This window comes from Nipponia nippon, unplaced genomic scaffold, assembly GCF_047370975.1.
Source record: "Nipponia nippon isolate SJK-2023a ecotype South Korea unplaced genomic scaffold, ASM4737097v1 scaffold_3, whole genome shotgun sequence".
NCBI lineage: Eukaryota > Metazoa > Chordata > Aves > Pelecaniformes > Threskiornithidae > Nipponia > Nipponia nippon.
Window position 1 is genome coordinate 5,012,649 of NW_028262347.1, and position 22,134 is coordinate 5,034,782.

Genomic DNA, 22,134 nt, shown 5'->3' on the forward strand with positions numbered 1-22,134 from the left:
CCATCAGGCACTGGGCATCCTGGCTGGGTCGAGCTCCTTTAAAGTTACAGGAAAGACTGTCTTCACTGGATATGGACCAGACCTCTCCATCACATGCATCCCAAGCATTGGTCATTCCCGCATCTGTACCTCTTGGTAAGGACCTTCTTTGAGATCTGTGGGCACAATGTTTTCTTCCACCCACCTTATTGCCACCAAATATTTGGGTCTGGACCAGTTCCTTTCTGCCCTGCCCTCCCACAGCCACAGCGTCTCTTACAGAAATTCAGCTTTCACCCAGAAGTGCCATGTCCAAGGTACCATCCCAACTGCCCCCTTAGGGACACAGTGTTCCAAGCCACCTGACAGAGGGGGAAGGTTTTAAATTGGCTTTTGAGGTGCATTGGAGACCCTTAAGCAGGGAAAATGAGGAAAAGAATTCAGTTTTGCACTGCCATGCTGTGTGAAGGGCAAGAACATCCTGGTCTGCCTTAGTGGTTAAAGTGCTGAGAGAGGACAACAGGACTTTCCCACTGGAAAGAGGTGTATGAATTTATTCCAAGTTCTTGGTGGAAGATATTCTCATTACTTTATTTATTACTTGTAATAACATGAGCTAAAAATGAAGTCAAGCTTCAAGGCACCAGCACTTGTAGATACTGGACAAGCACAGAACAAAATGAAGGATTTTTTCCCCCAACCAGATGATACTTTAGGGCTTTCATTCAGGCTAACATAGAGGTCCTTCGAGAGAGGGCAGTCCTCGGATGGTGTCCAGGTTCCCAGCTCTTCTCTTCTTTTGGGCTTGTCTCTGTTACCTTCATGACAGAGCATGAAAATGAGGTGCCAAAGGCCAGGCACTCAGAAGCAGGATATTGAGCGACTGTAGTTGGGGACCTGCTGTGCTCAAGCCCTTCTTGGCTAGGTAAATTCCTGCTGTGGAGGCTGTAAAGTAGAAATCTGCATTGGTAAAATGCAATTAAGGTCAACCATACATCCAGGAGCTCAGCAGAGCTTGCAGGTTTCCTGTGCAAATTCAAGCTTGAAGATTTACAGTTTGCGTGTTTGAGGGTCCTTCCAACTATGAACAATAGTGAACTTCAGAGTAACGATTGCATTTTGATGTGGTGATCCCCCCTGGCACACTCTTCCCTAGAGACATGTGTGATCTCACGTTAAACAAGTGGGAACAAGGTTCCTGACTGCTGCAAGTTCTTTAGGTCTCAGTGACAAGTCCATGAAAGTGGTAATAACACTTTTCATCTCTGAAAAGGTCCTCACCTTTCACTGGGTCTCATCGCAAGAGACTGCAAATTGCCTTGGCAGGGAATATCTCCCGAGTACTCTACGTGAGTATGCATGCATGGGAGGGAGGTTTACGGAGACAGGCTGTTCCTTCTGTATGTCCAGCCGATACACACAGAAAGACAGAATGGGCTTTCCAACATGTGGGCATATTTCACATGTGAAATAGCAGCTGCAAACCCCAGACTAAGCACACGCCAACAGTAGTTGCTCCACTTTTGACTTAGTTATGTCAATCAGCTGGAATATTTCACAGAAATGGGTGGCTGCAGTGTGGGCAATAATGTCAGCAAGAGGACCCGAGTGATGTCCTTCACGCTTGTCTGAGGGGAAGGAGCGTCATACATGACAAAGCAATCCACACCTAAAACAACAGGACTTTAACCTGCTATCTACGATAGCGCCAGTATGATAAAGCTGTTAGGCGCTGAGCTTTTGCATGTGATTACGAGCCACAGGCACACTCAGAAAGAGTGCAAAAATGAAGCTGATTTGGGGACATTAGTTCAAATGGTGCCTACACATTGAAATATGAGAAAGCTTCACTTTCTCATATGAGTAAAGTTAGGAGAATTATGTCTGTCCATCAGTGTTGTGGTGAGTGGAGACAAGGTCCTTGGTGTTGGGTTTGGACCTGGTTGCTTTCCCTCCTTTCTTCTTTTCTCCTACTACTCTCCCTTTTGCTATGTGAAGACTCCGCATTTACATGAAAAACTTTCATTGATTCTTATGGACATTTTTTAGGTTTACATGTGTTAACAAAAAGAGGGTCTTAAAAGTTCTGTTTGGGTTAGAGAATAAAAGATTGCTGTTAATCCTGGGTTGAGTCAGGAAAGCGGTCGATTTCTCCTCCTGGGAACAAAAGGCAGGTTCCAGAGAGCCATCACCTTGGAAATCCCACCTAGAGCAGGATTATCAAGAGCTAACAGGAGCTCTTTCAGGAGCTAAGGGCTCTTCCTAGCTCTCTCTCTAGCTAATGGGAGTTGTCCACTAAAGGAGACTGTATTATCATGCCTGGAAGGAATGCATGCTCAAGTATTCCCATCCCATGTCCATCACAGGTATTGCATTCCCTAAAATGGCATGGGAGGGTGTCCAGTTGATTCAGAAGCACTTGAGACTGACTGCCGATCAAGCCCTCTTTACGGCTAACAGCTCTTCCTTGACTCCAACTCACCGTTAGGAATGGCTGGGCAAACCCTACTGTTTAGCCCTTGCAGCTTTGGATCTGACCTTCTTCAGCCAGGATAGATGTGAGTCAGTGGGACCCTGAATTGCCTGGGTACAAGCTGGGAACCCAGTGTTACAAAGCTTTATTTCCAGAGGTGACTTATCCAGAGACACAAGCACAATGATGGCAGCACTAGCTATTGCAGGGAAGTTGACTGTAGTACCATTGTCTGCTGTAACCTCCAGATCATATGCTCTACCTCCCCAACTAAGGACTCATGATGGAAATTATTATCACAGTTGCTTACTTGAAATCTAATCCATCTTAACTGTGAATTTTCTGCTTTTACTTTTATTAATTGCTACATTAATCACTAGTCATATTGAGCTTTTCAGAACAAAATGGCCATTCAATGGCAACATCAGCTCAGTGGTTTTGCCTGGGAATATTATGCTTCATCATCCAAATGCCATCACTTTTTTTTTATATGCTGTAGAAGTGCTGGGGAATCGATTGTTGCTGGAGGTCTTATTTTGACACCCATCTGAAGGTCAGGTTAAAAAAATGCCAAATAGGAATAAAATTTGTGTAATTGGTCCTGCCTTGTAGAGGGGAAACAGTCAAGCTAACACCTCAAGGTGTCCTACAACACTATTTTTCTCTGGTTTTAAGATTTTTAGGACTTATTAGAGAAGACTATAATTACAACTTCGGCTGAGATGTAGTTATAAAATCAGCTTACGGTAATTGAATACAGACACTATAGCAAGAGGTGTATCATTCTTAAGTAAATATTGTAGCAGTAGAGGGACTTTGAGAATCATTAAATTTCACTGAAAGTCATGAATCTTTAAATTAAAAAAGCAATAACAATGCTAAGAAAAGTAGCAGTAATAGCAACAATATGGTTGTTAAAAACAATAATTATTTGTCTTGAAAGCCTGTCTAAAAAACCTAGGAATGAAATATAACTATCTCCTTTTTTTGTTCTTTCTGTATGTAGAAAAGAAAGATGATGTTTCCTCAGAGACCTGAAAATCCAACTTTATTTTTGTAAGTGCTTTTTTATGGGGTGGTTGTCTATATGTTGGTGTTCATACTGCTGCTTACATGAGTTCTTGATTGTGTCCACAAATCAGGTGAAGTATCTAGAAATCTTTCCAAAATTAATTGTACATGAAAAACTGCAACACTAAAAATGGAGGTGTCTTCAAAATCTTGGCCTGTGATGTCAGAAGCAAGGCTGGTAGATCTTTTTTCCCTGAGGAAATTATATATGGCAACTATATTTCATTTGTTGGTCATTAATTTCAAGGAGCTCAGAATATCTTGCCAGCGTTTTACTAAAATCACTTTGCATTACATTCTTCAAAAATTAGCTCTTTGCAGAGCTCTGAGCATGTCTTCACTGATCTGGGGCAGAAATTTAAAAACCAGTGTCTGACCTTTGCATTACTTTTAAATGACTATGTAATAAGCTGCAGGGAGATATATGGATTTATTTTCACCTCTGGATTCTGAAGAATATCATAAAACATTCAAGTTTTTGCTCTTCTAGTTTTATGTCACCATCAGACTTAGATCAGAATTATTTGCTTGTATAAATCCTTCCCATTCCCTACATCACCTTTCAGGGAGGACTTCTGTGGTCTAGCAAGCCATTTATCAACACACATGACTATCCATTGATCTGATGCTTCATTTTTAAGCCTGTTTGGACAGGTCACTTCTCTGACTATCTGCACTTTTGTCCTTCCCAAAGCATGGGCTGTGGTTACAGTGTCATAATGAATAACACAGAAGGCTTTCCATCCCAAGACTTTGTTGACATAGTAAAAAAAAAAAAATCTTTCCAGTGGTTTGATCCTTTGTAAATCACCCTAAACCCACTTGCTTGCCCATAGTTGTATTTTTGTCTGCTAAAGAATAGCCAGTCTTCATGAACTAAGAGAAATGGTGGGCCATGGAGGGAGAAATTTTGGGTTTCCCCTTTTGCTGTATCCACAAGAGATATCTGAATGGGATTTATGGAGCAAAAACAAAACAAGGGTCATCCGAGTTCTTGTTAGCTAATTCTGTAGGCTCTGTGCTCACTTTCTCCCATGCACACGCCAATGGATGCAATACTGCTGTCTCAAGGTGTGCACTACTCCACTTTCACTGGGGCAGAGGGGATGGGTGATGAGACCAATGGCAAATGCCCAGTAGCCAAGCTAGCCCAACAAATAGAGACTTTTTGGGCAGGACTCAGGATGCCATTGAGAGATCTGAAAGGCGAGGTGACTCATTTACAAAGCTGGAACTTATGATCCTCAATACAGCCTGTAACTGCAGAGAAAATGTTATATGAAACATGTAAGAAAAGCAAGGTTTTCTTTTGCAGACCATGTCACTATCTCTGCAGCCCACCTTTTGGACTCCACAAACGGCTCTTTTCCACCACTGCAGGATGGCTCTCCCCATGTTCAACGGCTGCTCTGCAGCTTGGGAAGTTTTTTTGTCTGTGTCTCTACTCCATGTGCTGTGGCCCTGCTGTAATTCTTCTCCTGCCACCGTCAGCTCCTCTCTCACTACGTCCTTCTTTGCCTGTTGCTCATTGCATGCTCATTCATTCCTGTCTTTCACCCTGCTCCCTGTCACTCTCCTAAAAGGTCCTCAGATGCTCTTGTGTCTCCTCACACACACACCCACCCACCATCTTCCTTGTTTCATGTTCTGCCATACTGCTTCTAGGAAGAATTTGCAGGCACGTAAACCCAAATCCTGCAGCTTGGCACTATGGAGGGTTGAGCCAGGGAGGCTGTGTTGCACCTCCCTGGAGGTTCCAGGGCTCAGCGAGGGCAAGACTGTGGTCCAGGCAGCTTGGGCACATTCATCAGGGTTGGGGTGTGAAGCATGCAGAGCACATAGATGTGGACACACACCTTTGCTCCGACAGGAACCTGGACTGCCTGGAAGTCATACCGTTGTGTGTCCATTATGCTCTGAGGGATGCAACCACAGCTGATGTCTATCTACACTCATCCATGTAGACTGGCTACTGGCTTAGGTTCATCCTCTCTTAGTATTAACCTAAATGAAGAGTTCACCTTTTCTAGATGTCCTCCAAAGGCACTCAAGAGAGGCAGTTCCCTAGGGCAATTTGATTTGGCCAACCTAAAGCTTACTGCAGGTGCTTCCCTCTAGGGACAAAAAGGGAGCCTCCAGAGATGCCTCTGTAAGTGTCTAACACTGCAAGGGACAAATCCAGACTGGCCTGTCCTAGAACATGCATGAGGTCACTCAAGATGGAGGCAAGTTGGTATTAGCAGTGAAGCCAACCAGATGGCTTTCTCACCTTACCTCCTCAGGGATGAACCAAATACATCAAAACACAACCCTCACTGCCCAGCCAAACAAAAAACTATCCTGGAGAGAGATATGATTTATTGTTACTTTATTAACAATGTGGCTTACAATTGTTTCAAGTAAAAAGGGGATTTATTTCATTTTGAATAAAAATTAAAATATAACTCTGAATATAGATTTTCACTTATTTACATGAAAACATATATACAGAATAGAATCTTAGAGCAAACTAACAACATGCCCTTTGCCCTGTGAACTTTAAAAAGTAAAAACACCAGCATTGATTGATTTATATGTATATATATACACATACATATACACACACACATATATATACATATATATACACAGACATATATATTTGTAACACACCAAAGGTATTACATACACAAAGTTTGAATCAAATTTTCAGTACAAACTGGAATGCAAAAGAATTCAAAGGTTTCCAACGTGCGTCACCACGAACGGACCATAACTGCTGGTTGTGGAGCTAATTTCTGTTGTTCCATAAGAGACAGGAGGGTTTAAATGCTTGCCTTGTCCTACCATGGTATATGAGAAGAACCAACTCCCTTCAAAGTCTGAACTTGAGACTTTCACCTCTGTTGGACCACACTGCAGCAAACGCCTGGCTGTACTTGACATCCCTGCCTGTGTACATGAAAGTGTTGTGATACTGTTCCCCAGGCGAGTGTTTTCTAGCAAGGTCCCTGAAGGTGAAAGCTGCTGGAATAGCTGCACGTGTTGGCACATCCTGATCAGGTTTGGTGGAACAAGGATTGGGAAATTTAATGCATACATTTATAAGCAGATACAACATCCATAATCTCCAATGAGACTAGAGCAGCAACAAGGAGGTGGAGTGACTTGGGAATGATCATTTTCGTCCTGTCACATCGTAACACAGAGTAGAGTGTTTTGTAGACCCACAGGCTGAACTCAGGGTAATGCCACCTTTTTCTATGGGAGAAAGCTCAACTTTTAGCCCCTGACATTTCCTATCGAGGTCTGAAAGGTGCAAGAGGAGGTTCTTCAGCCCCCAAACACAGAAGACACACAGGAGTTGGATACAAGGAAGAAACACTGATTTTTCCCTATTATCCAGCCAAGGAGCCTAGAGCCACCTGAGCCAAATCTCTGTGTCTCCACCGGGAAAACAAAATACAAACCTTTCAGCATTGTAGCTCTGAGTGTATTGCCAGCTTCTTTCCTTCCTCTCACCTGGCCCCTGTTGGGGCTCAAAGCATCTTTGCTGTGAAATGATTCAGAGACGCCTTCAGGAATGATGCTCATGGACCATAGCTGTGCTTCCCTGTTATGAGACGCCCCTCTCCACAAAGATATCTCAAGCCCAGAACTCCAACCTCTCTCCTTCCCTGAAAACCTCCCTCCCCTCTCCCACATCCTTGGCAGTTATCAAGACCAGGAATATCTGTGGGCAGGTAGCTGCACAGCAATTGACCTGCTGCATTAGGCTACTCGGGCTCCGTGACCTATCCAGCAACAGCATCACTGGCAGCATCTGTCCCTCCACAGTGAGCTGTGGGGAGCATCTGCCCTCCAGGCTGCATGGACGACTCTTCCAACAAGGTGTTGAAGAGAGACCTCCTTGTCTCACCTGACCTAACTGCTCGTCAGCACAATGCCCCCATGTTCATCTACAGCGTGATGATGGACAAAAAAGTATTTTGCTGGTATGCTGTGCCATGGGCCATTACAGAGGCTGGAGTTTTAAATCATGAGAACATGAGACCTTTTTCAAGGTAAGAATTCACACAAAAGGCTAAAACAAGAGAAAGGCCATGAGTATTTAAACCTATGACCCATTTTGTTTCTGTACAGTTCACGTATCTTCTTCTGCAAGAGAATTCCAGTGCATGGCACCAAACCCACTGCAAAACCACTCCTCTTCTATAGGATGACTGACATTTAAAGTTGGGCTGTAAAACTCTCATCATTGATGACTGGCTCATATGGTAAATGCACCCATTAAGACAATTTTCACTTTTTGCTGGAATATTGTACCAAAGAATAAATGAGAATATTAAATGCTTCTGCTCCTTTTTTTGGAGTTCACGAGCACCTAAGGACACTAGCCCTCTCTTGTTAAGTCTGGCAGATTTCAGCTGGATTTCTGCCTGAATAGGATAGGAGAAATTTAAATTTTATGTTAATTAACTGCACACTTTTTGACTTCTAAGTGAAAGAATTTGGTGAAGACCTGGTGCCACAGCCCACACAGCTGTGAGGGCCCTTCCACTAACCTCAGTTACTTCTGGATCAAATCCTGAGTAACAGATTCCCTTAGTTCTGGGTCAGCTGATGTGATGAAGGGTATTATTGAGGGGAAAATATACATGCACCTGCATTTTGAAAGAGTTTTTACATAAATATACTATATAAAACTTCTCCAAAACTCACATGACTGGGAGAGGTGTGTATTTGTTGAGTGCATTTGAGTTAAAAAAATCTACAGCCACAAGATAAAAAATAAAATCCTAATGCTTAAGACATTGCTGATTACAGAAAATATTTCCTGGAGTAAGGAATCAGCTTTGTAATCCCAAGCAATGGAAAATACAGTGTGACATACCTTAGCACCAAAATGGAGTCCTTCAGACTATATTTATCCACATGTAATAAAGCTGGTTTTAATGGTGTTCAGCTGCAGCATGTACTTCTCTTTTGGCACTTGAATTTGGAAATGGGACAAACAGTCTGAGTTCGTAATCTTCCAGACACACTGCACCAGAAAAGCAAAAAGTATCTGAAGTGCCCTGATGGCACTGAGCTTCTAAAACATTGAGATGGCACTACAGCTCTGCCAAATTCAATTTTGTGCCCTTGAAAGACCAAGGCAGGCTTTTCAGGTGACCAGTTGTTGATTATGGCAGCCCAACAGTGTCTGGTTTGCCTTCAAAGAGCTGAGATCGTGTTTGCTCCACACCACGCAACTGGGGACTGCAAAAGGTTGAAGGTTAAAGCCAAGGAATGGTGACTTTCCAGTTTAAGGCAAATTAGCTGTTTACCCAGAGCAAAATAATAATGGGTTTTAGGTATCTAACTTACTGAGAAACTTTGTAAATCCTAGCAGACATCGAAATACCTCTGACAGTGTGGGTCAGGCCATCTCAGCTAGGACATGCATCTGCTAGATGCTTCACTAAGGAGAGGGTGTGTAACCATTTGCCCCGATTTCAGTGGTTACTGAGGGCACATAGCATTTCTAGGAGATTTTCTGCACCCTTCAGGACCAAACTATCAAGGGCTATTGCATATGGTTAACACGGTGGAGCTGGAGACCCTGAAATCCTTCTTAGAGCTGAGAGGCCATCACACATCTGAGAGGTAGAAAAAGCCAGGGTTTGGTCATCTTGGCATTGAGAAAAAAACAGGAGTGTGGATGGGAGCTGTGTTTTCAAGCTGGAAAGGAAAGAAGAGCTCTGAAACCAATGACAGCATTTTCCTTCAAGGTGGGAGAGGAGCACCCATGACAGCAGGAGGAAGGCACGACAACCAGCCAGGAAATCATGGACGTTCCCCTAAGTTAATGCTTTAATCCAATTTCAGAGACTGGTGCTTTGGGCCTGCAGACTGAGAATTGGCTGATTCTGTCAAGGTAAGCACTGAAGGGGGTTGGGAAGGGAGCAGGGACCTGCCCATGGATCTGCTCAACCTGACTAAGTGCAAGCTCAAAAGAAGCCAGCGCAGATGAAGATGGGCAGGTACCACGCACTCTTCAACCCCCTACTTTTGCTCCAGAAATGCCCAACCTTGGTCGTATGCCTGAAGAGAGGCCAATAACGGGTGCTTGCACACCCTTCTTGTGGGAGCAAAGTGGTCCGTGTGAAAACGCTGATGTTCAGCATCCAACAGCCCAAAAGCAACAGCAGGGTTGCTCCTCAGCCCTTGGTAATGATCTTGGATAATCATGAGTTCAGCACTTCACAGTGGTGACCTTTTCTAGCTGGTAACACAATAAACTTCAGGCCTGGATGCCAAATTCAGAACAGGGAGGGGAGAAGATGTGGCTTCACCAATGTCATCAGTGTATCTGTGAAGTTGCACCAGCTCTGAATTTAACTCAGAACCAGGGCTGGACCAAAAAAAACTTCCGGTGGCTTATACTTCTACATTGCAAAGTAAAGTGGTATTTTACCCGAGCAAGATCGGGTTTCCAACATCTCCTTTGAAGTACATTACTCCAAAGCCTTGCTAATGTTCCAGAATTGAAATGAAGTCCAGACAAGAGTAAGTATTTCCTTCTGATCTCTGCTCAAGCTGTAAGTGACAATCTGAGCATACTGTCCAGTTAAACTACGCATAGTCCGTTTTCCACTTGCTTAAGAAATTGTCTAAGAAGTTCAAATCCAGCTTTTCTGGAAGGCAATCAGTGCATCACACAACAGTAGCCCAATCCCCTATTTCTTTCCAACCTGCAGACTAAAAGAAATAATAAAGCATTTACCACCCAAGGTAATTTTAGGATAAAGATTTCAGGTTATCATCTTCTCCAAAATAGAGAGCAATAAATGAGATGACACTGAAGAACAATAAATTGAAAGACAAATAGTGAGGAGAGAGAAACCTGAGGAAATAAAAAAGCCGGCGCAAGCTAAAATTAAAACTCTTTTTTTGTTTAATAGGTGAGTTTTAAATACGATTTGACTTCCCTGAACAATCAGTAAAGACTCCCATGTGCTGAGCTCAATGCTTCACCCATCCCCTGTTTGGCCAACATCAGAGCTTGTTGCTCTCAGAGTCTGCTGCTGTCTGCTCCCTGACCGTGCCTCCGTGAGTAGTTAGCTGCCATAAGAATATCTACAGTTACAAGGTTGATGGAGAAAACAATGACGTTTTTTGCAACATGTCCCAAGAAGCGTTAAACGACTTTGACAAATCCCAGTGGCCAGAAACTCCAAGAACATCGGAGCAGCAAAGGATGCTCAGAAGAAGGTGGATGTGGTAAGTAAAAGATCAGTGCTGGGATGCTGTTCAGCAAACAGCCATTCTGCTTCCCTTCCTTGAAATGTCCTCATACACAGTTCTCCTGACAGCAGTCTTTTGGGAGCTATCTCCTGCTGACAGATGTTATACCAGCCATTGGAGGGACTGGGCTGAAGCAAGGAGGAGCTGAGAAAAGCACCCTCCATGTTTTTCTCAGCTGTGCTCTCATTTTGCTGGGCGCAATCCTTTTGTCTTCAGAGACGAAACAAGGAGCAATGTTTTTAGGGGACCCTAAGAGGGATCCAAAGTAGTTACCAAACCAGTTGCATGGACACAGTCCACTGCTACTGTCAGTAGGAAATCCAGTCTAAAACCCAGTTTTTCAATGTCGGCACCACTACAGAACCTTGTTCCTGGACTTCTGAGAAACAAGAAGAAAACCATTTGATGCAGAGGTGACCACTTTTCCCTTCCATTGATTAAAACTTGAACCACAAGATCTTCAGTACAAGACAACAGCTGAGAACAGATCCAGTCCTGCTGATCTCCTATGTAAGAAAATTTTTTATGAAGTCTCAGGAGTTGGCAGGATCTGGCTCAGCCTGCAGCGATTGTACCCACCACACTCCTCAGTGGCAAATCAAGAAACTCACCAAAAGAGAGACCAGAAAGTCCGCAGTGATGCATGGCAAATGGAGTCAATACTTCTTGCCTAACACATGCCCTAGGGCAGATACAGATGTAGTCCAGAATATTTATTTCTGAGGCTTTCTTTCTTTAATCCAAAGAACTTAAGGAGGAAACTGATGAAGGAGAAAGCAGCAACTATAGCCTGGTGTTGCTCAATAGGTTTTTCTGAGCACACGGTGGTCAACAGCATTATCTGATCCAAGTTTGCTGTCACCATATGCTACGTGTTTGAGGTGGGGGTTATCTGGCCATAAGCACTGCCTTCAGATTTAGGGCTAGAAATAGCATTTCTTTTTGAAGAGGTCTTCACTGAGTGGGCTTTGGCATCACAGCATGGTAACAGAGCTGTGTACAGTTTCCAAGGTGGGTTCCCTGAGGACAGAGAACAGGAATCTGTTTATGGTTTGAGAACAAAAGTCTGCCGAAGTCGGTGGTTTCCTGTGAAATCAGGCTAAATCTCAGCACAAACCATCCAATTCACTTTTTGCGGGAGGGATTCACTTGCACCTTAAATTCAGGGCAAAATTCAGACTTGGCCCCAGTTTGGTTCTTGGTTTTTGAAGAACTTTACACCAGTGTGATGCTGCCAACCTCTGCTCAGTTACAGCAAATTCAGGCTCAACCTGTGGGACTAATGGGGTCATATATCCCAGCAAAGTAAATGGGAAATACTTCTACTATAAGTACAGTTGAGGCAAATCTAAGGTGTCCGACCCATTTCTTCACCCTCCCTGGTGCTTACTCTGCTTGGCATGAAGCAAGCCCCTAGTTTTCCTGGCCAGGGTGCCACTGGGACAATGTGGGGGCTTTATACAGAATGCTTTGGGCCGGATCCTCAGCTGGTGTACACAGCCTGAAAACATTGATGCTTTTTATTCCCACCTAGCAACCAGATTCATGAAGGTGCAAATGAAACCAGCATTCAGTCCACAGTCTCATCATTAAATCTGAATAGCCTTTTTTTTTTTTCACCCCATGGGGCTTAAAGTCAGGCCTTTCAAGTGACTTGGATTTAAGAGGATGGGCTTGACTATGAAAGCTTTCACGCATGTTCCTGTACAAGAGTGCAGTACTGTACAGATCCCATCACAGGGACATTGAGCTTATCGTGCAGAACCAGCATGGCTCAGGACGCATTACTGCACACCTGGTCTTGTTGCACGCCTGTCAGTTTGCTGTAGCTTTGTCCAATACCATACAGAGACCATGGGTTGAGTCCTCTTTTATAAATCACTCAGGAATAACAAACAGCATACAACTCGTATAACACTTTTTCCTTTTGTAAGACTGGAGAGGCGAGAGAAAAAAAGCCCATTGATCACTAAGATCAAATTTGCAGTAAACCCCAGGTAATGCTACAAATGATCACTTACATTTCAATATGAAAGAAATGTGTCAGAGTTGGCTAAAAGAAATGTTCATGTCCAGAAATTGGCCTAGATAAACCATCACCATCCAGAAATGTCCGATCCTTCTCCCTGGGAATGTGTCTGCCATCGGTACCTTTGTTTTAACAAACAACAAAGCATCTGATCCATGCTGGCCTTGCACCACAGTGTAACGGGTTGGCGAGGCTCATGAGGAGAGATGCCAGCAGTCCTTCGGTGTGCTTTACAAGTACATAAAAATTAGTTCAATTTGTTGCTAGTTTTTTGTTGTGTGTGTTTGTTTTTTTTTTTTCTTCCCCACAGATTAATTCCCAGTGCTTCCAATTCCACGTGTTCTTGGAAAAGAAAACAGATAGGGGGAAAAAACCCTTGAACAAGTTGAAATGTTAAAAAAGAGAGGGAACAAGGAGAACAGAAAGAAATGGAGAAGTGCAGTCAGTTGGCATATTGTGCATAGAAAGCAACTTTTACTCGCTCTATCTGGTGACAAAGTTTGATGGCTGGACCAAGCTTCAGCTCCATGCATTCTTGTACCGTGGGCAGCGTCAGCAACAGAAGGGCTTGGCCATCGATGTCCTGGGGAAGACAAAGACAGGAAAAATGGTTTTGTTTGTGGACTCTGGAGGGCAGGTCTGGAGAAGCAAGAAGGGAAGTTTGCCTCAAAAATTAAAGGTGGTTTTGCCCTCTGCCCTTTTTTTCCCACTTTGATGCCCATCTCCTTTCTCTGGGATACCTCACACTTTTTCAGAAGTTGCCTAGTGTGTCTTTGTAGGCTCTCACCTTGCCCCCAGTTTGGGAAAAGCCTTCCAGCTGCTGAAATGCTGGATCACCTTCTACAGAAGCTCTGCAGGGTCCACGGAGATGTGATTAGTCCCATTTTATGACTGAGAACTGAGGCAAGGGGGAGGCTGCAGAGAGCACACCAGGAGACACAGGAGGGAGCTGAATGGAGAAACTGAAGCCAGTCCCACTGCCAAGTCAGACCCTTGCCCTATCTCTTTTGGCCCATGATTTGCTCAGCGCAGGTTTATGTCTGCCTTGCTCCATGCCGTGTCACCTGGTCCACTCAGGACCTGCCTTGTTCCACTTCAGCTGCTGAACAACCAACACAGAGGGGTCTGGACCACATGGAGCCCTTGCAATCTCTAATGTCCCAGGGTCACAGAATGGTATAAGATGGAAGGGACCTCAGGAGGTCACATCCTTCCCTCAGGCATATTTATGCACCAAACTCCATGAACTAGCACCCCAGACAGAAGCCATTTTATTAGGCATTTCTGTTGGCTTTATGATCCTCTTCTTAATTAAGAACTCAAGTCCTCTTTATTCTTTAATGGACTGAGATGCAGATGAGCAGGCTACAAAACTGCTTTTTACCCCTTAGGGAGGATCAGAGTCGAAGTGCAGAAAGAGCACTCTAACTCACAGGCAACATAAACTCCACAGGATGGCCCTGATTAGGTAGCATTAAACACAAGGAGGATTTGGACACCTTAAGCACTGCTTTGATCATGACTGTCCACAGCTCAGGTTCTTCCTCCACTGAAGCTTGATGGCATGGCCCATTGCACCAGAGCTTTCTTGCAAATCACACGCTCCAGTCATCTGTTTTTTATTAAAGTCCCTATAAAACTCTTTGGCAAAGCAGAGACAGGGTTGGTTTTCAAGCCCTGGCATTACTCCAGGCTGATTAACAAATGGTTGGAGCACGCTGTGACGCAGTGACTACAGCATCTTGCTATGGAGTGTTTCAGCCTTGCTCTAGACTTGCACTTCACCTTCTCCCAGTCAAAGCAGCTGTAGTCGGGTACAGAGTTATTCATGGTGAAGAATCAGAGATAGTTCAATGTGCAGTTGGCCATACCACTGACTGCCATCGGCAATGGCCTAATTAACCACACTTGCTTCTTCCTAGCTATGATTTCTTAGCACTGCCCTTTACTCTCGGCAGTGGCTGTTACTCATTAGCCAAGGAATGGCTGTTTCTATATAAATTTTACACATTCACACTGACTTGAGATGAAAAGCATTGGCTTCTGCTCCTGCAAACTTACGTGCTTAATGGGAAGATACTTGGCATCTCCTAAAATTAGGTCATCCAAGGGCCTGACTGCCAGATCTTCAGAGGGATGAAGATGGGAAGTAAGTGTCTACATACTTGGAGCATCTAGGTGTCGATGCCAAAATTCAGGCAGGCAGTTTTGGGTTCAAGCAGCAATTTTCTGCTTCCCAGGCTGATATTTTAAAACAGGGTGGAACCCATGCGGCCAGGAGAGACAGCTTGCTAGGTACCAAATAACCACAATCTGTTGGTACACTGAGGTGCCTACGTGACACCAGGATGGTGCTGTGGACCTTGGCCTGAACAAGAAAGGTCTAAACCTCCTGCTTTTCACAAACACTGTGGCTGGCGTGTTTCTGGTCTCTCTGAGGCTCTGGCAAGGCTCTGACTCAAGTTTCCAAGGGTTTCCATGCCTTGCCAAACTTTGTGCTATAGCTTGGTGTGAGGGGATCTAAAGTCTGATCATAATCTCTTTGTCAAAGCTCAGGACCCAGCTAGCAAGGTGGTATGTGCTCTTTTTTTTTGTGATGTGAGTAAGCACCGCAGACACAAAGAGAAGAGTTACATGAAGACCTCTACCTGCTCCTGAAATATTTTGGCAAGGGGTGCACAGTCAGTCAGTTTAATAAACCTCACGACATCAGTTACAGTCCACTCCAATGGATTACTGTCCAGAATGAGCTTCTCTTCCTCTTCTTGCTTAACTTCCTGCAAAAAAACAAAAGCTTTCATAAAAAAAACTACCTTGTGTGGAGAACCAGGGCAGGGATGCCCTCCTCAGATGAGGAAGGCTTGGCACTGAAGGTTAATTTAGGAAGAATATTGCTATTAATTGGGAGTGAAAGCCTATGGGCATACTCACTTCCTTGACTTGCGCGCACTTCTCTGCCTCGCCGTAGGAGTGGGGCTGCGGTCTCCGGCTCCGTCGGGCTCTCTCCGTGGGAGGAGGTCTGTCCGACTCGGTGCTGCTCCGCAAGGTGACCGCTCGCCGGGGCCTGGCGGAGGGAACCTCGGCAGAGGAGGTATCCGTCTGGTCATCACGGAGCTCTGAGCTGGTTTCCTCGCTTCCTGTCTCGTCCTCCATCACGTCCGGCTCATCATCTTCGCTCTCCTGCACAAGGACCATCAGTGAAACTGCATCCAAGCTCAGAGATTAATACAGCAGCAAATCAAAAGGCACTGGGTCAAACTGCATGCCCGTGCCCATGCCGGTCCAGGGTAACATTTATTTTAACTGAATTATCTCTTTTTCATTACAGTGCTAAGTAGATTATCCCTCAATTTAGATTTGCTACAAAATGTAGAAGAAAAAAATACACGGTGGACAAATCCTTTTTCTGTTTCTTACAAAAGGTCAACGGCAATAACTCATCTGGCACGAAATGTTCCTCTGTTGGGCTTGCATCTCAAACCTTGTGGCACTGCAGATGTGCATGAGAAGGGGAAATGGAAAATACTAAAAGGATTAAATGAAACTCGGGTTGCTTGAGATGAAATAAAATCAGAAGTAGGCTCGAATTTAAACTTTCACCTTGCTTCAAATTGTCATGGGTGTCACTGGTATTGAAAGGAAGGAAAATTTGGTGCCTTTAAAAATATCTAGATGTACAAGTGCATACTTGCACTTGATTTCTTAGCTGGCATTTCTGTAAAACCCAGGACAGACGATTTCACCCAGATTTCCCTGCTTTCAGCTGAACACCAAATTGTTGAAGGTGAAGCACAAATTTCCATTTAAAGGATATTACACCAGATTCTTGTTATTTCTGTCACACAGAGCTTGCAAGCACACACCAACTGATGGAAACTGTGTATTTTGAACTTTATATATACACAAGTGGCCCAAATGGCTTTGACAGCTTAGCTCTGATCAAAGCGTGAGCATGCATCCAAGCCATACGCTCAGGTCTTAAGTGAAAGAAAAATTTTAGATGAAGTTAGTTATATTGGCTGAAAGGTCAAAAAACTTGGCTAATGGTTGATTTAGGCTTAACATGAGTTTATTTCAGTTTAAATTCCTTTGAAATGGGTATCATCTAAGGAAATGAAGCAGAACTACACCTAAATGAGGACCAAGTCATGAAGATGCAAGCAATCAACTGAAAGCTGCCTAAAATATCCCCCTCCAGCTGAAGAAGAGGAAATTTAAGTAAATCAGTTTTATTTCACATTGCACAAAGCAGCAATCACTGGCACTCAGCTGAGGAAGGGAAACCATATGTGAACTTTGTCATTACTATCATGGGAAAACCACCCGGGAATGGTCCACACAGAACTAAGTCTGCTCCAGGTTGTATTTGGACACAAATCATTGCTGAAGCTGGGATGCCATCATATCACATAGCACACTGGAAAGACTGAGGCCTCAAATACTATATATTTGAGGCACACACCATTTGCTTGTTTTCTAAAGTTTTTAGCACTTTTATTGTTTGATGTTGTGAACCAAAAATATTACGAATGGTTAATGAAAAAATAAAAGCCCTTGAAATCATAGTGGCCTAAGAGTTATTGTTATTTATTATAGTATTATTATAGTATAGTATTTAGAGATCTTAGACATGGATCACAGTCCTCCTTCACTCTGCTAGATCAAAAAGCATCTAACAGGCTCATCTGCCTGCCTGCAGGCTTATAAGGAAGCACAAGTAAACAAAGATATAGTATTAGACAGCATGTTAGCTAGTGAGCATTAAGAAGGTGGAAGCAAAAACTCTATTTGCTAACTCTAGAATGGACAAGGGTAAAAGTCCCCAAAGTGATCCAATAAAACCAGTCTGATCTTAGAAGAACAGGGTAGCAAGGAGGGACTCAAAATGGAAGATGGAAGTGTGGGGGTTTGCCGAGAAGTCCCTCAAAAGGAAGATGCAGATGGGGGGATAAAAAAAGCACCAGGGGGCTTTTGCTGATTCATCCCAGTGCAACACATACCTCTGCAGAGCCTGCAGCATTCAAATCGACAGCTGACGACCTCCTTTTCTTCTGCACAAAGATGGATTTCCGCCTTTTTCTGCGTCTAGCTGGCTTGACATGTCCACTTTTCATATTGTTATTTTCCCCAATTGGTGGCTTAATTATTTTTTTCCTTTTCCCGTAATAATAAGCTGGAGGAATGAAGCAAAATACCCATTAAAAACTTTAACCATTGAGAGAAGGAAACTTTGGCGTGCTTCTTGCTACTGATTCACTGCTGCACTCTAGGTGCACTTTTACAAGGAACTTTAAAATATCTTGATTTGGAAAAAATGTCCAGTATAAATATAAGATGTTATCTTGGACTAGCACAGAGTGTTACAGCTCTTATATACACATTTATTGGTGATGAGTGAGGAGTTCAGAATTTAACCCTACAATGTGCACTTAGGCAAAGCTTTCACTAAGCCAAGCAGTGATTTGGAAGGAGAGAGGCCAGCAAGTTTCAGATTTGATCTAAAGCCTTTCTGCATGAGTTAATGTTAAGTCTTAGATACACTTTCAGTCGCTAATGTTTTCAGCAGAGAGTGAAGAGGGTCAGCTATCCTGAATTATGTATGTTCAATGCACAAAGGAATGGGTTTTTATTACCTTTGAATATTTCTTGGCCCAAGCTGAAATTCAGGATGAGAGAGTCCTCTGACCTTACATTAGGGGCTTGGGTCAGGTACCTTTTGACATGCTCTACAGCATCCTCTGGGGCTGACAGATACTCTGCCCTTCACCAGGTAGGGTATCCCAGGACATCTAAAATGGCACTTGGCACCCATGTCAAAGTTTGTAACTGAACCGAGCTTTTCATCAAATCAATGGAGTTTTGAGGAACAATTCATCCAGCCACATACAACCATCAACTTTGAGATGAGACAATCTCAGCTGGAGCTCCCCTAGCTGTACTCCTCCAGCTCTCCATTTGCTACCAGTGGGAGCTAGGAGTCTAGCTCAGGTGTAGACTTCTACAGAAAACCATATTCAGTGATGTGAATATCTCCCTGAGCCCATTTCTCCTTCTACTCTGGCACTAAACAGAAGCTAACTAGTTTAAATCAATCATATTGGTTTCTTGCGACCTTTGCGGAAGAAGGACAGCACTCACTTCCACTTTCCTGACCTGTTTAAGAGCCAATAATATGAGTAACACTGACAACAGAAAGTGTTGAACACATGCCTAACTTCAGCCTTTCTGAATAGGCAGGAATATGCCTAAGTATTAAAGTCTGCGCAGAGAGAGTCAGTGCTACCAAACTCCTTCCAGCACCTTGGCACTGTGATACTGGCCTGTGCTGGTGCATATTCCAGAAACTCTTCCCTGAGTAGGACAGAATTCATCTCACCTAACAAAGGTGTCTCAGATATAGCAGTTTAAATCTCAGCTGGCCATTGCAGGTTTCTTTTACATGCTCTTTATATTAACTTCACATATGAAGAAAAGTCAAGACTTCCAAAAAGTAGTGACTTTCAAACATGTATTAGGATGGAGTGAGATGGACAGTTTTGTAGAGATGCCTATTTCTCTGTACAGAATACTAAGGGAGCCTAAGGTGGCCTGGTCAGGACTAAATAACTGCTCTTAGATGAGATGAATCCTACTCAATATTAATGTATTACACAACTCCTGTTCTTCGTCACTATCTCATGCACAGTCTCCCACTGATCTGATTCCCAGGTAGCAACACAAAGCATTTTGGCCAATACTCACTGTACTTGGTTTTGGTATGAATGGAGCAGTTCTCTGGGCAGACTTCGGCCACCAGAACAGGACTGAACAAGTTGGGGCAGCACTCCAACTTTGCACAGACTCTTCTGCAGAAATCTGCTACCTGATCCGACGTTCGCACAATCTTAACAGTCGCCCTGTATGTCTTCCCTCTGTACCTAGAAAAAGAGTACAAGACCCCATGTCACCAATCAAGCGATGTCCTTCGATGCTACAGACCAGACTCTCCTCTGTTGGGGAGATATCTTCCCTAATGACTTTTGGAAGATTGTCTCTCTTGGGAAGGCAAGCAGAATAGGTCTATTTGTTTTAGTGGCTCCACTTCAGATGGACTTGAGGAAGGAAGGGCAGAGTGAAATGATCCTGGAAGCTGAGGTGTGGACGTGATTGGGGAGGAATGCATGTGCAGACTGGATATACCTGTAGATACAGCAATAGACAGAAAAAAATCACAGTAGGCTTGATGAGGATACTACACAGGACAGCATGCCCACACTATGAACTGATGCAAAGTTTTGGGGAGAGGGATGTAGTCTCTCCTCATATATTGATCTGTGGTAAGCTTATATGCCTTGCAGAGCTTTCTGGTCACCACCCTGTATGTGGGCTGCACTAGAGACTGTCTCTATAAGCCCCCAGTACACCTTTGGTCTTCTCCATTGCCATCTTTCTCAAGGCAGCTCTCACATCATGTCCCAGCTCACAATAAGCCCACAGTTTTGTTGTGCCAACTGTTACTGTGTAGAATCATCTGAGTGAAACTCTACTGTCTGCCATATGGGGACCAGATGACTTCACTGCTATGAGATGTGGGCAATACAAAACCCGAGGAACTAACCAGGAGTCTCTTAAGTTGTTTAACGGGGCTGCAGCAACAGGCCCTAAAAACCGATTCCTACAGGGAATGCTTAGAGCAGAAATGCGCAACGAAAGGTTTGTCTTAAATTTGTTATCCGTGTGCTACTAAAACATTTATTTCAGTGTTTTATATGAAGTGTTTCTGAGCGATAAATGGCTAAGAAAGATACAGTTACATCCCTGCTGTAACACATTGTAGATGTGAACTCTGAAAAAACAATTATCCCCATAATTTATTAAACAGCACCGAGCTATTGTAAACAGTGAGATAAGGTTTTTAAAACATCTCTTACCCACCCTGAGGAATGCAAGACAAGAGACAATCACAAAAGTGCCTGGTGCTAAGGCATTATAAATGTGCTTAGAGGAGAGAAAAGTAACACACACAAAAGAAAAAGAGGGAGAGACAGTGAAACAGAGATTACTGGATGGGAGGCAATGAAAGACAAAGATACAGTCATCAGGAAAAATGAGACGAAGCATTTGTGAATGCATTAAGACCCACAGTTCCCAGGGACTAGGACCATTAAGACCCAGGGAATCAGCTGCTGATAGTCAGATATGGAAGAGGCAGAGGAGGAGAAGGTGAAACAAAGAAGACGTGGCCGGAGAGTTAAAATACACAGCATGCGCCCGGACCCTATTCCCTCTTCGAAGGTTTTACTGAGTTGCACAAAGCACCTGAGAAACCACCTTTTGCTGCTCTCCCTCCCAAAAGTTCTTTCTGTAAACACTGGGGTATGGGAAAAGGGTTTGAAACTTAGAGGGGTACCCAAACAAAACTTGGGTCTGAGAACAGCCCAGTCCAACCATCCTCATGTCGCAAAAGACTTGATCTAAACTATCACCTCAACATAAAACTCTTCCAGAACCTAAATGAGCATTTCTGCAAGGCACCAGGCTGTGATACCTGATTTGGTGCCTGACCAAGGACCCCAGGTCATGGAGACAATCCTGAATTCACTCATCCTTCTAAATGAATGAACAAATGACTTAATTAGCCAGCTCTTCATGCATCCTGACAGACCTGGACAGATGACGTAAAATGGAAAAAGTGTTCCTTCCAGATACAGAGCACTGTTATTCCAGCTTCCCTGTGAAATAGCTGCACAGCCAGGCTAGCTAAAGGGGGTTTGGCAATACCTAATGTCAAAAGAACAAATTCCACAGGCATTTAAATGTATCTACTTATAAATGTTTTCTATTTCTTTTCAATGTGTTTGAAAAGACTGCTGCCCTTATTACTTCTACAGGAGCCATTAAGTTTAGAGACAGCCTAGATCATTAGGCCAGTAAGTCTGACTCCTGTGACAGGCTGCTGAATTTCATTGTGTTACCTTCACCTGAACCCAAACAACTTTGGCTGGACTAAAGCATCATTTCCAGAAAAGAACCAGCCTCCCCTCAAGGGTCTCCACACTAGAAGAATCCTGGCAGCAGGAGCACCTGTACCTATACCTCATGAGCCTCTGCCTCATTTTATGTCTGGATGTGTCTGGATTTAACTTACATTTATTTGTCCTTGTTCTGACTTTCACCACTAGGATGAAAAGACTGCATCTGGTTTTGTTTCCCTGCAAAAGCACTGTAATCAAATTGCCTCTTGATCTTCTTTCTCATAAGCTAAGAAAGCTGCCTGATGGGTATTATTCAAGGATGGCTGACTTCTTCTAACTGTGTGCTTCCTATTGTGTTT

At 43.6% G+C, this 22,134-nt stretch overlaps 1 protein-coding gene across 3 annotated transcripts in view; it reads right to left on the bottom strand.

Moving 5' to 3' along the window:
- Positions 1 to 5,938: 5,938 nt before the first annotated feature.
- SFMBT2 (Scm like with four mbt domains 2) overlaps positions 5,939 to 22,134 on the bottom strand; it is a 120,421-nt gene continuing 104,225 nt past the window's right edge. For 2 of the 3 annotated variants that reach the window (XM_087767235.1, XM_087767236.1), the window contains 5 exons: positions 19,563 to 19,738; positions 17,822 to 17,994; positions 15,753 to 16,001; positions 15,470 to 15,598; positions 5,939 to 13,404 (listed from right to left, as the gene is read on the bottom strand). In XM_087767235.1, the coding sequence (XP_087623361.1) occupies positions 13,264 to 13,404; positions 15,470 to 15,598; positions 15,753 to 16,001; positions 17,822 to 17,994; positions 19,563 to 19,738 (868 nt within the window). In that variant the 3' untranslated portion in view covers positions 5,939 to 13,263. The remainder of the gene's footprint in view (positions 13,405 to 15,469; positions 15,599 to 15,752; positions 16,002 to 17,821; positions 17,995 to 19,562; positions 19,739 to 22,134) is intronic. The other variant, XR_015706800.1, reaches the window with a different exon arrangement.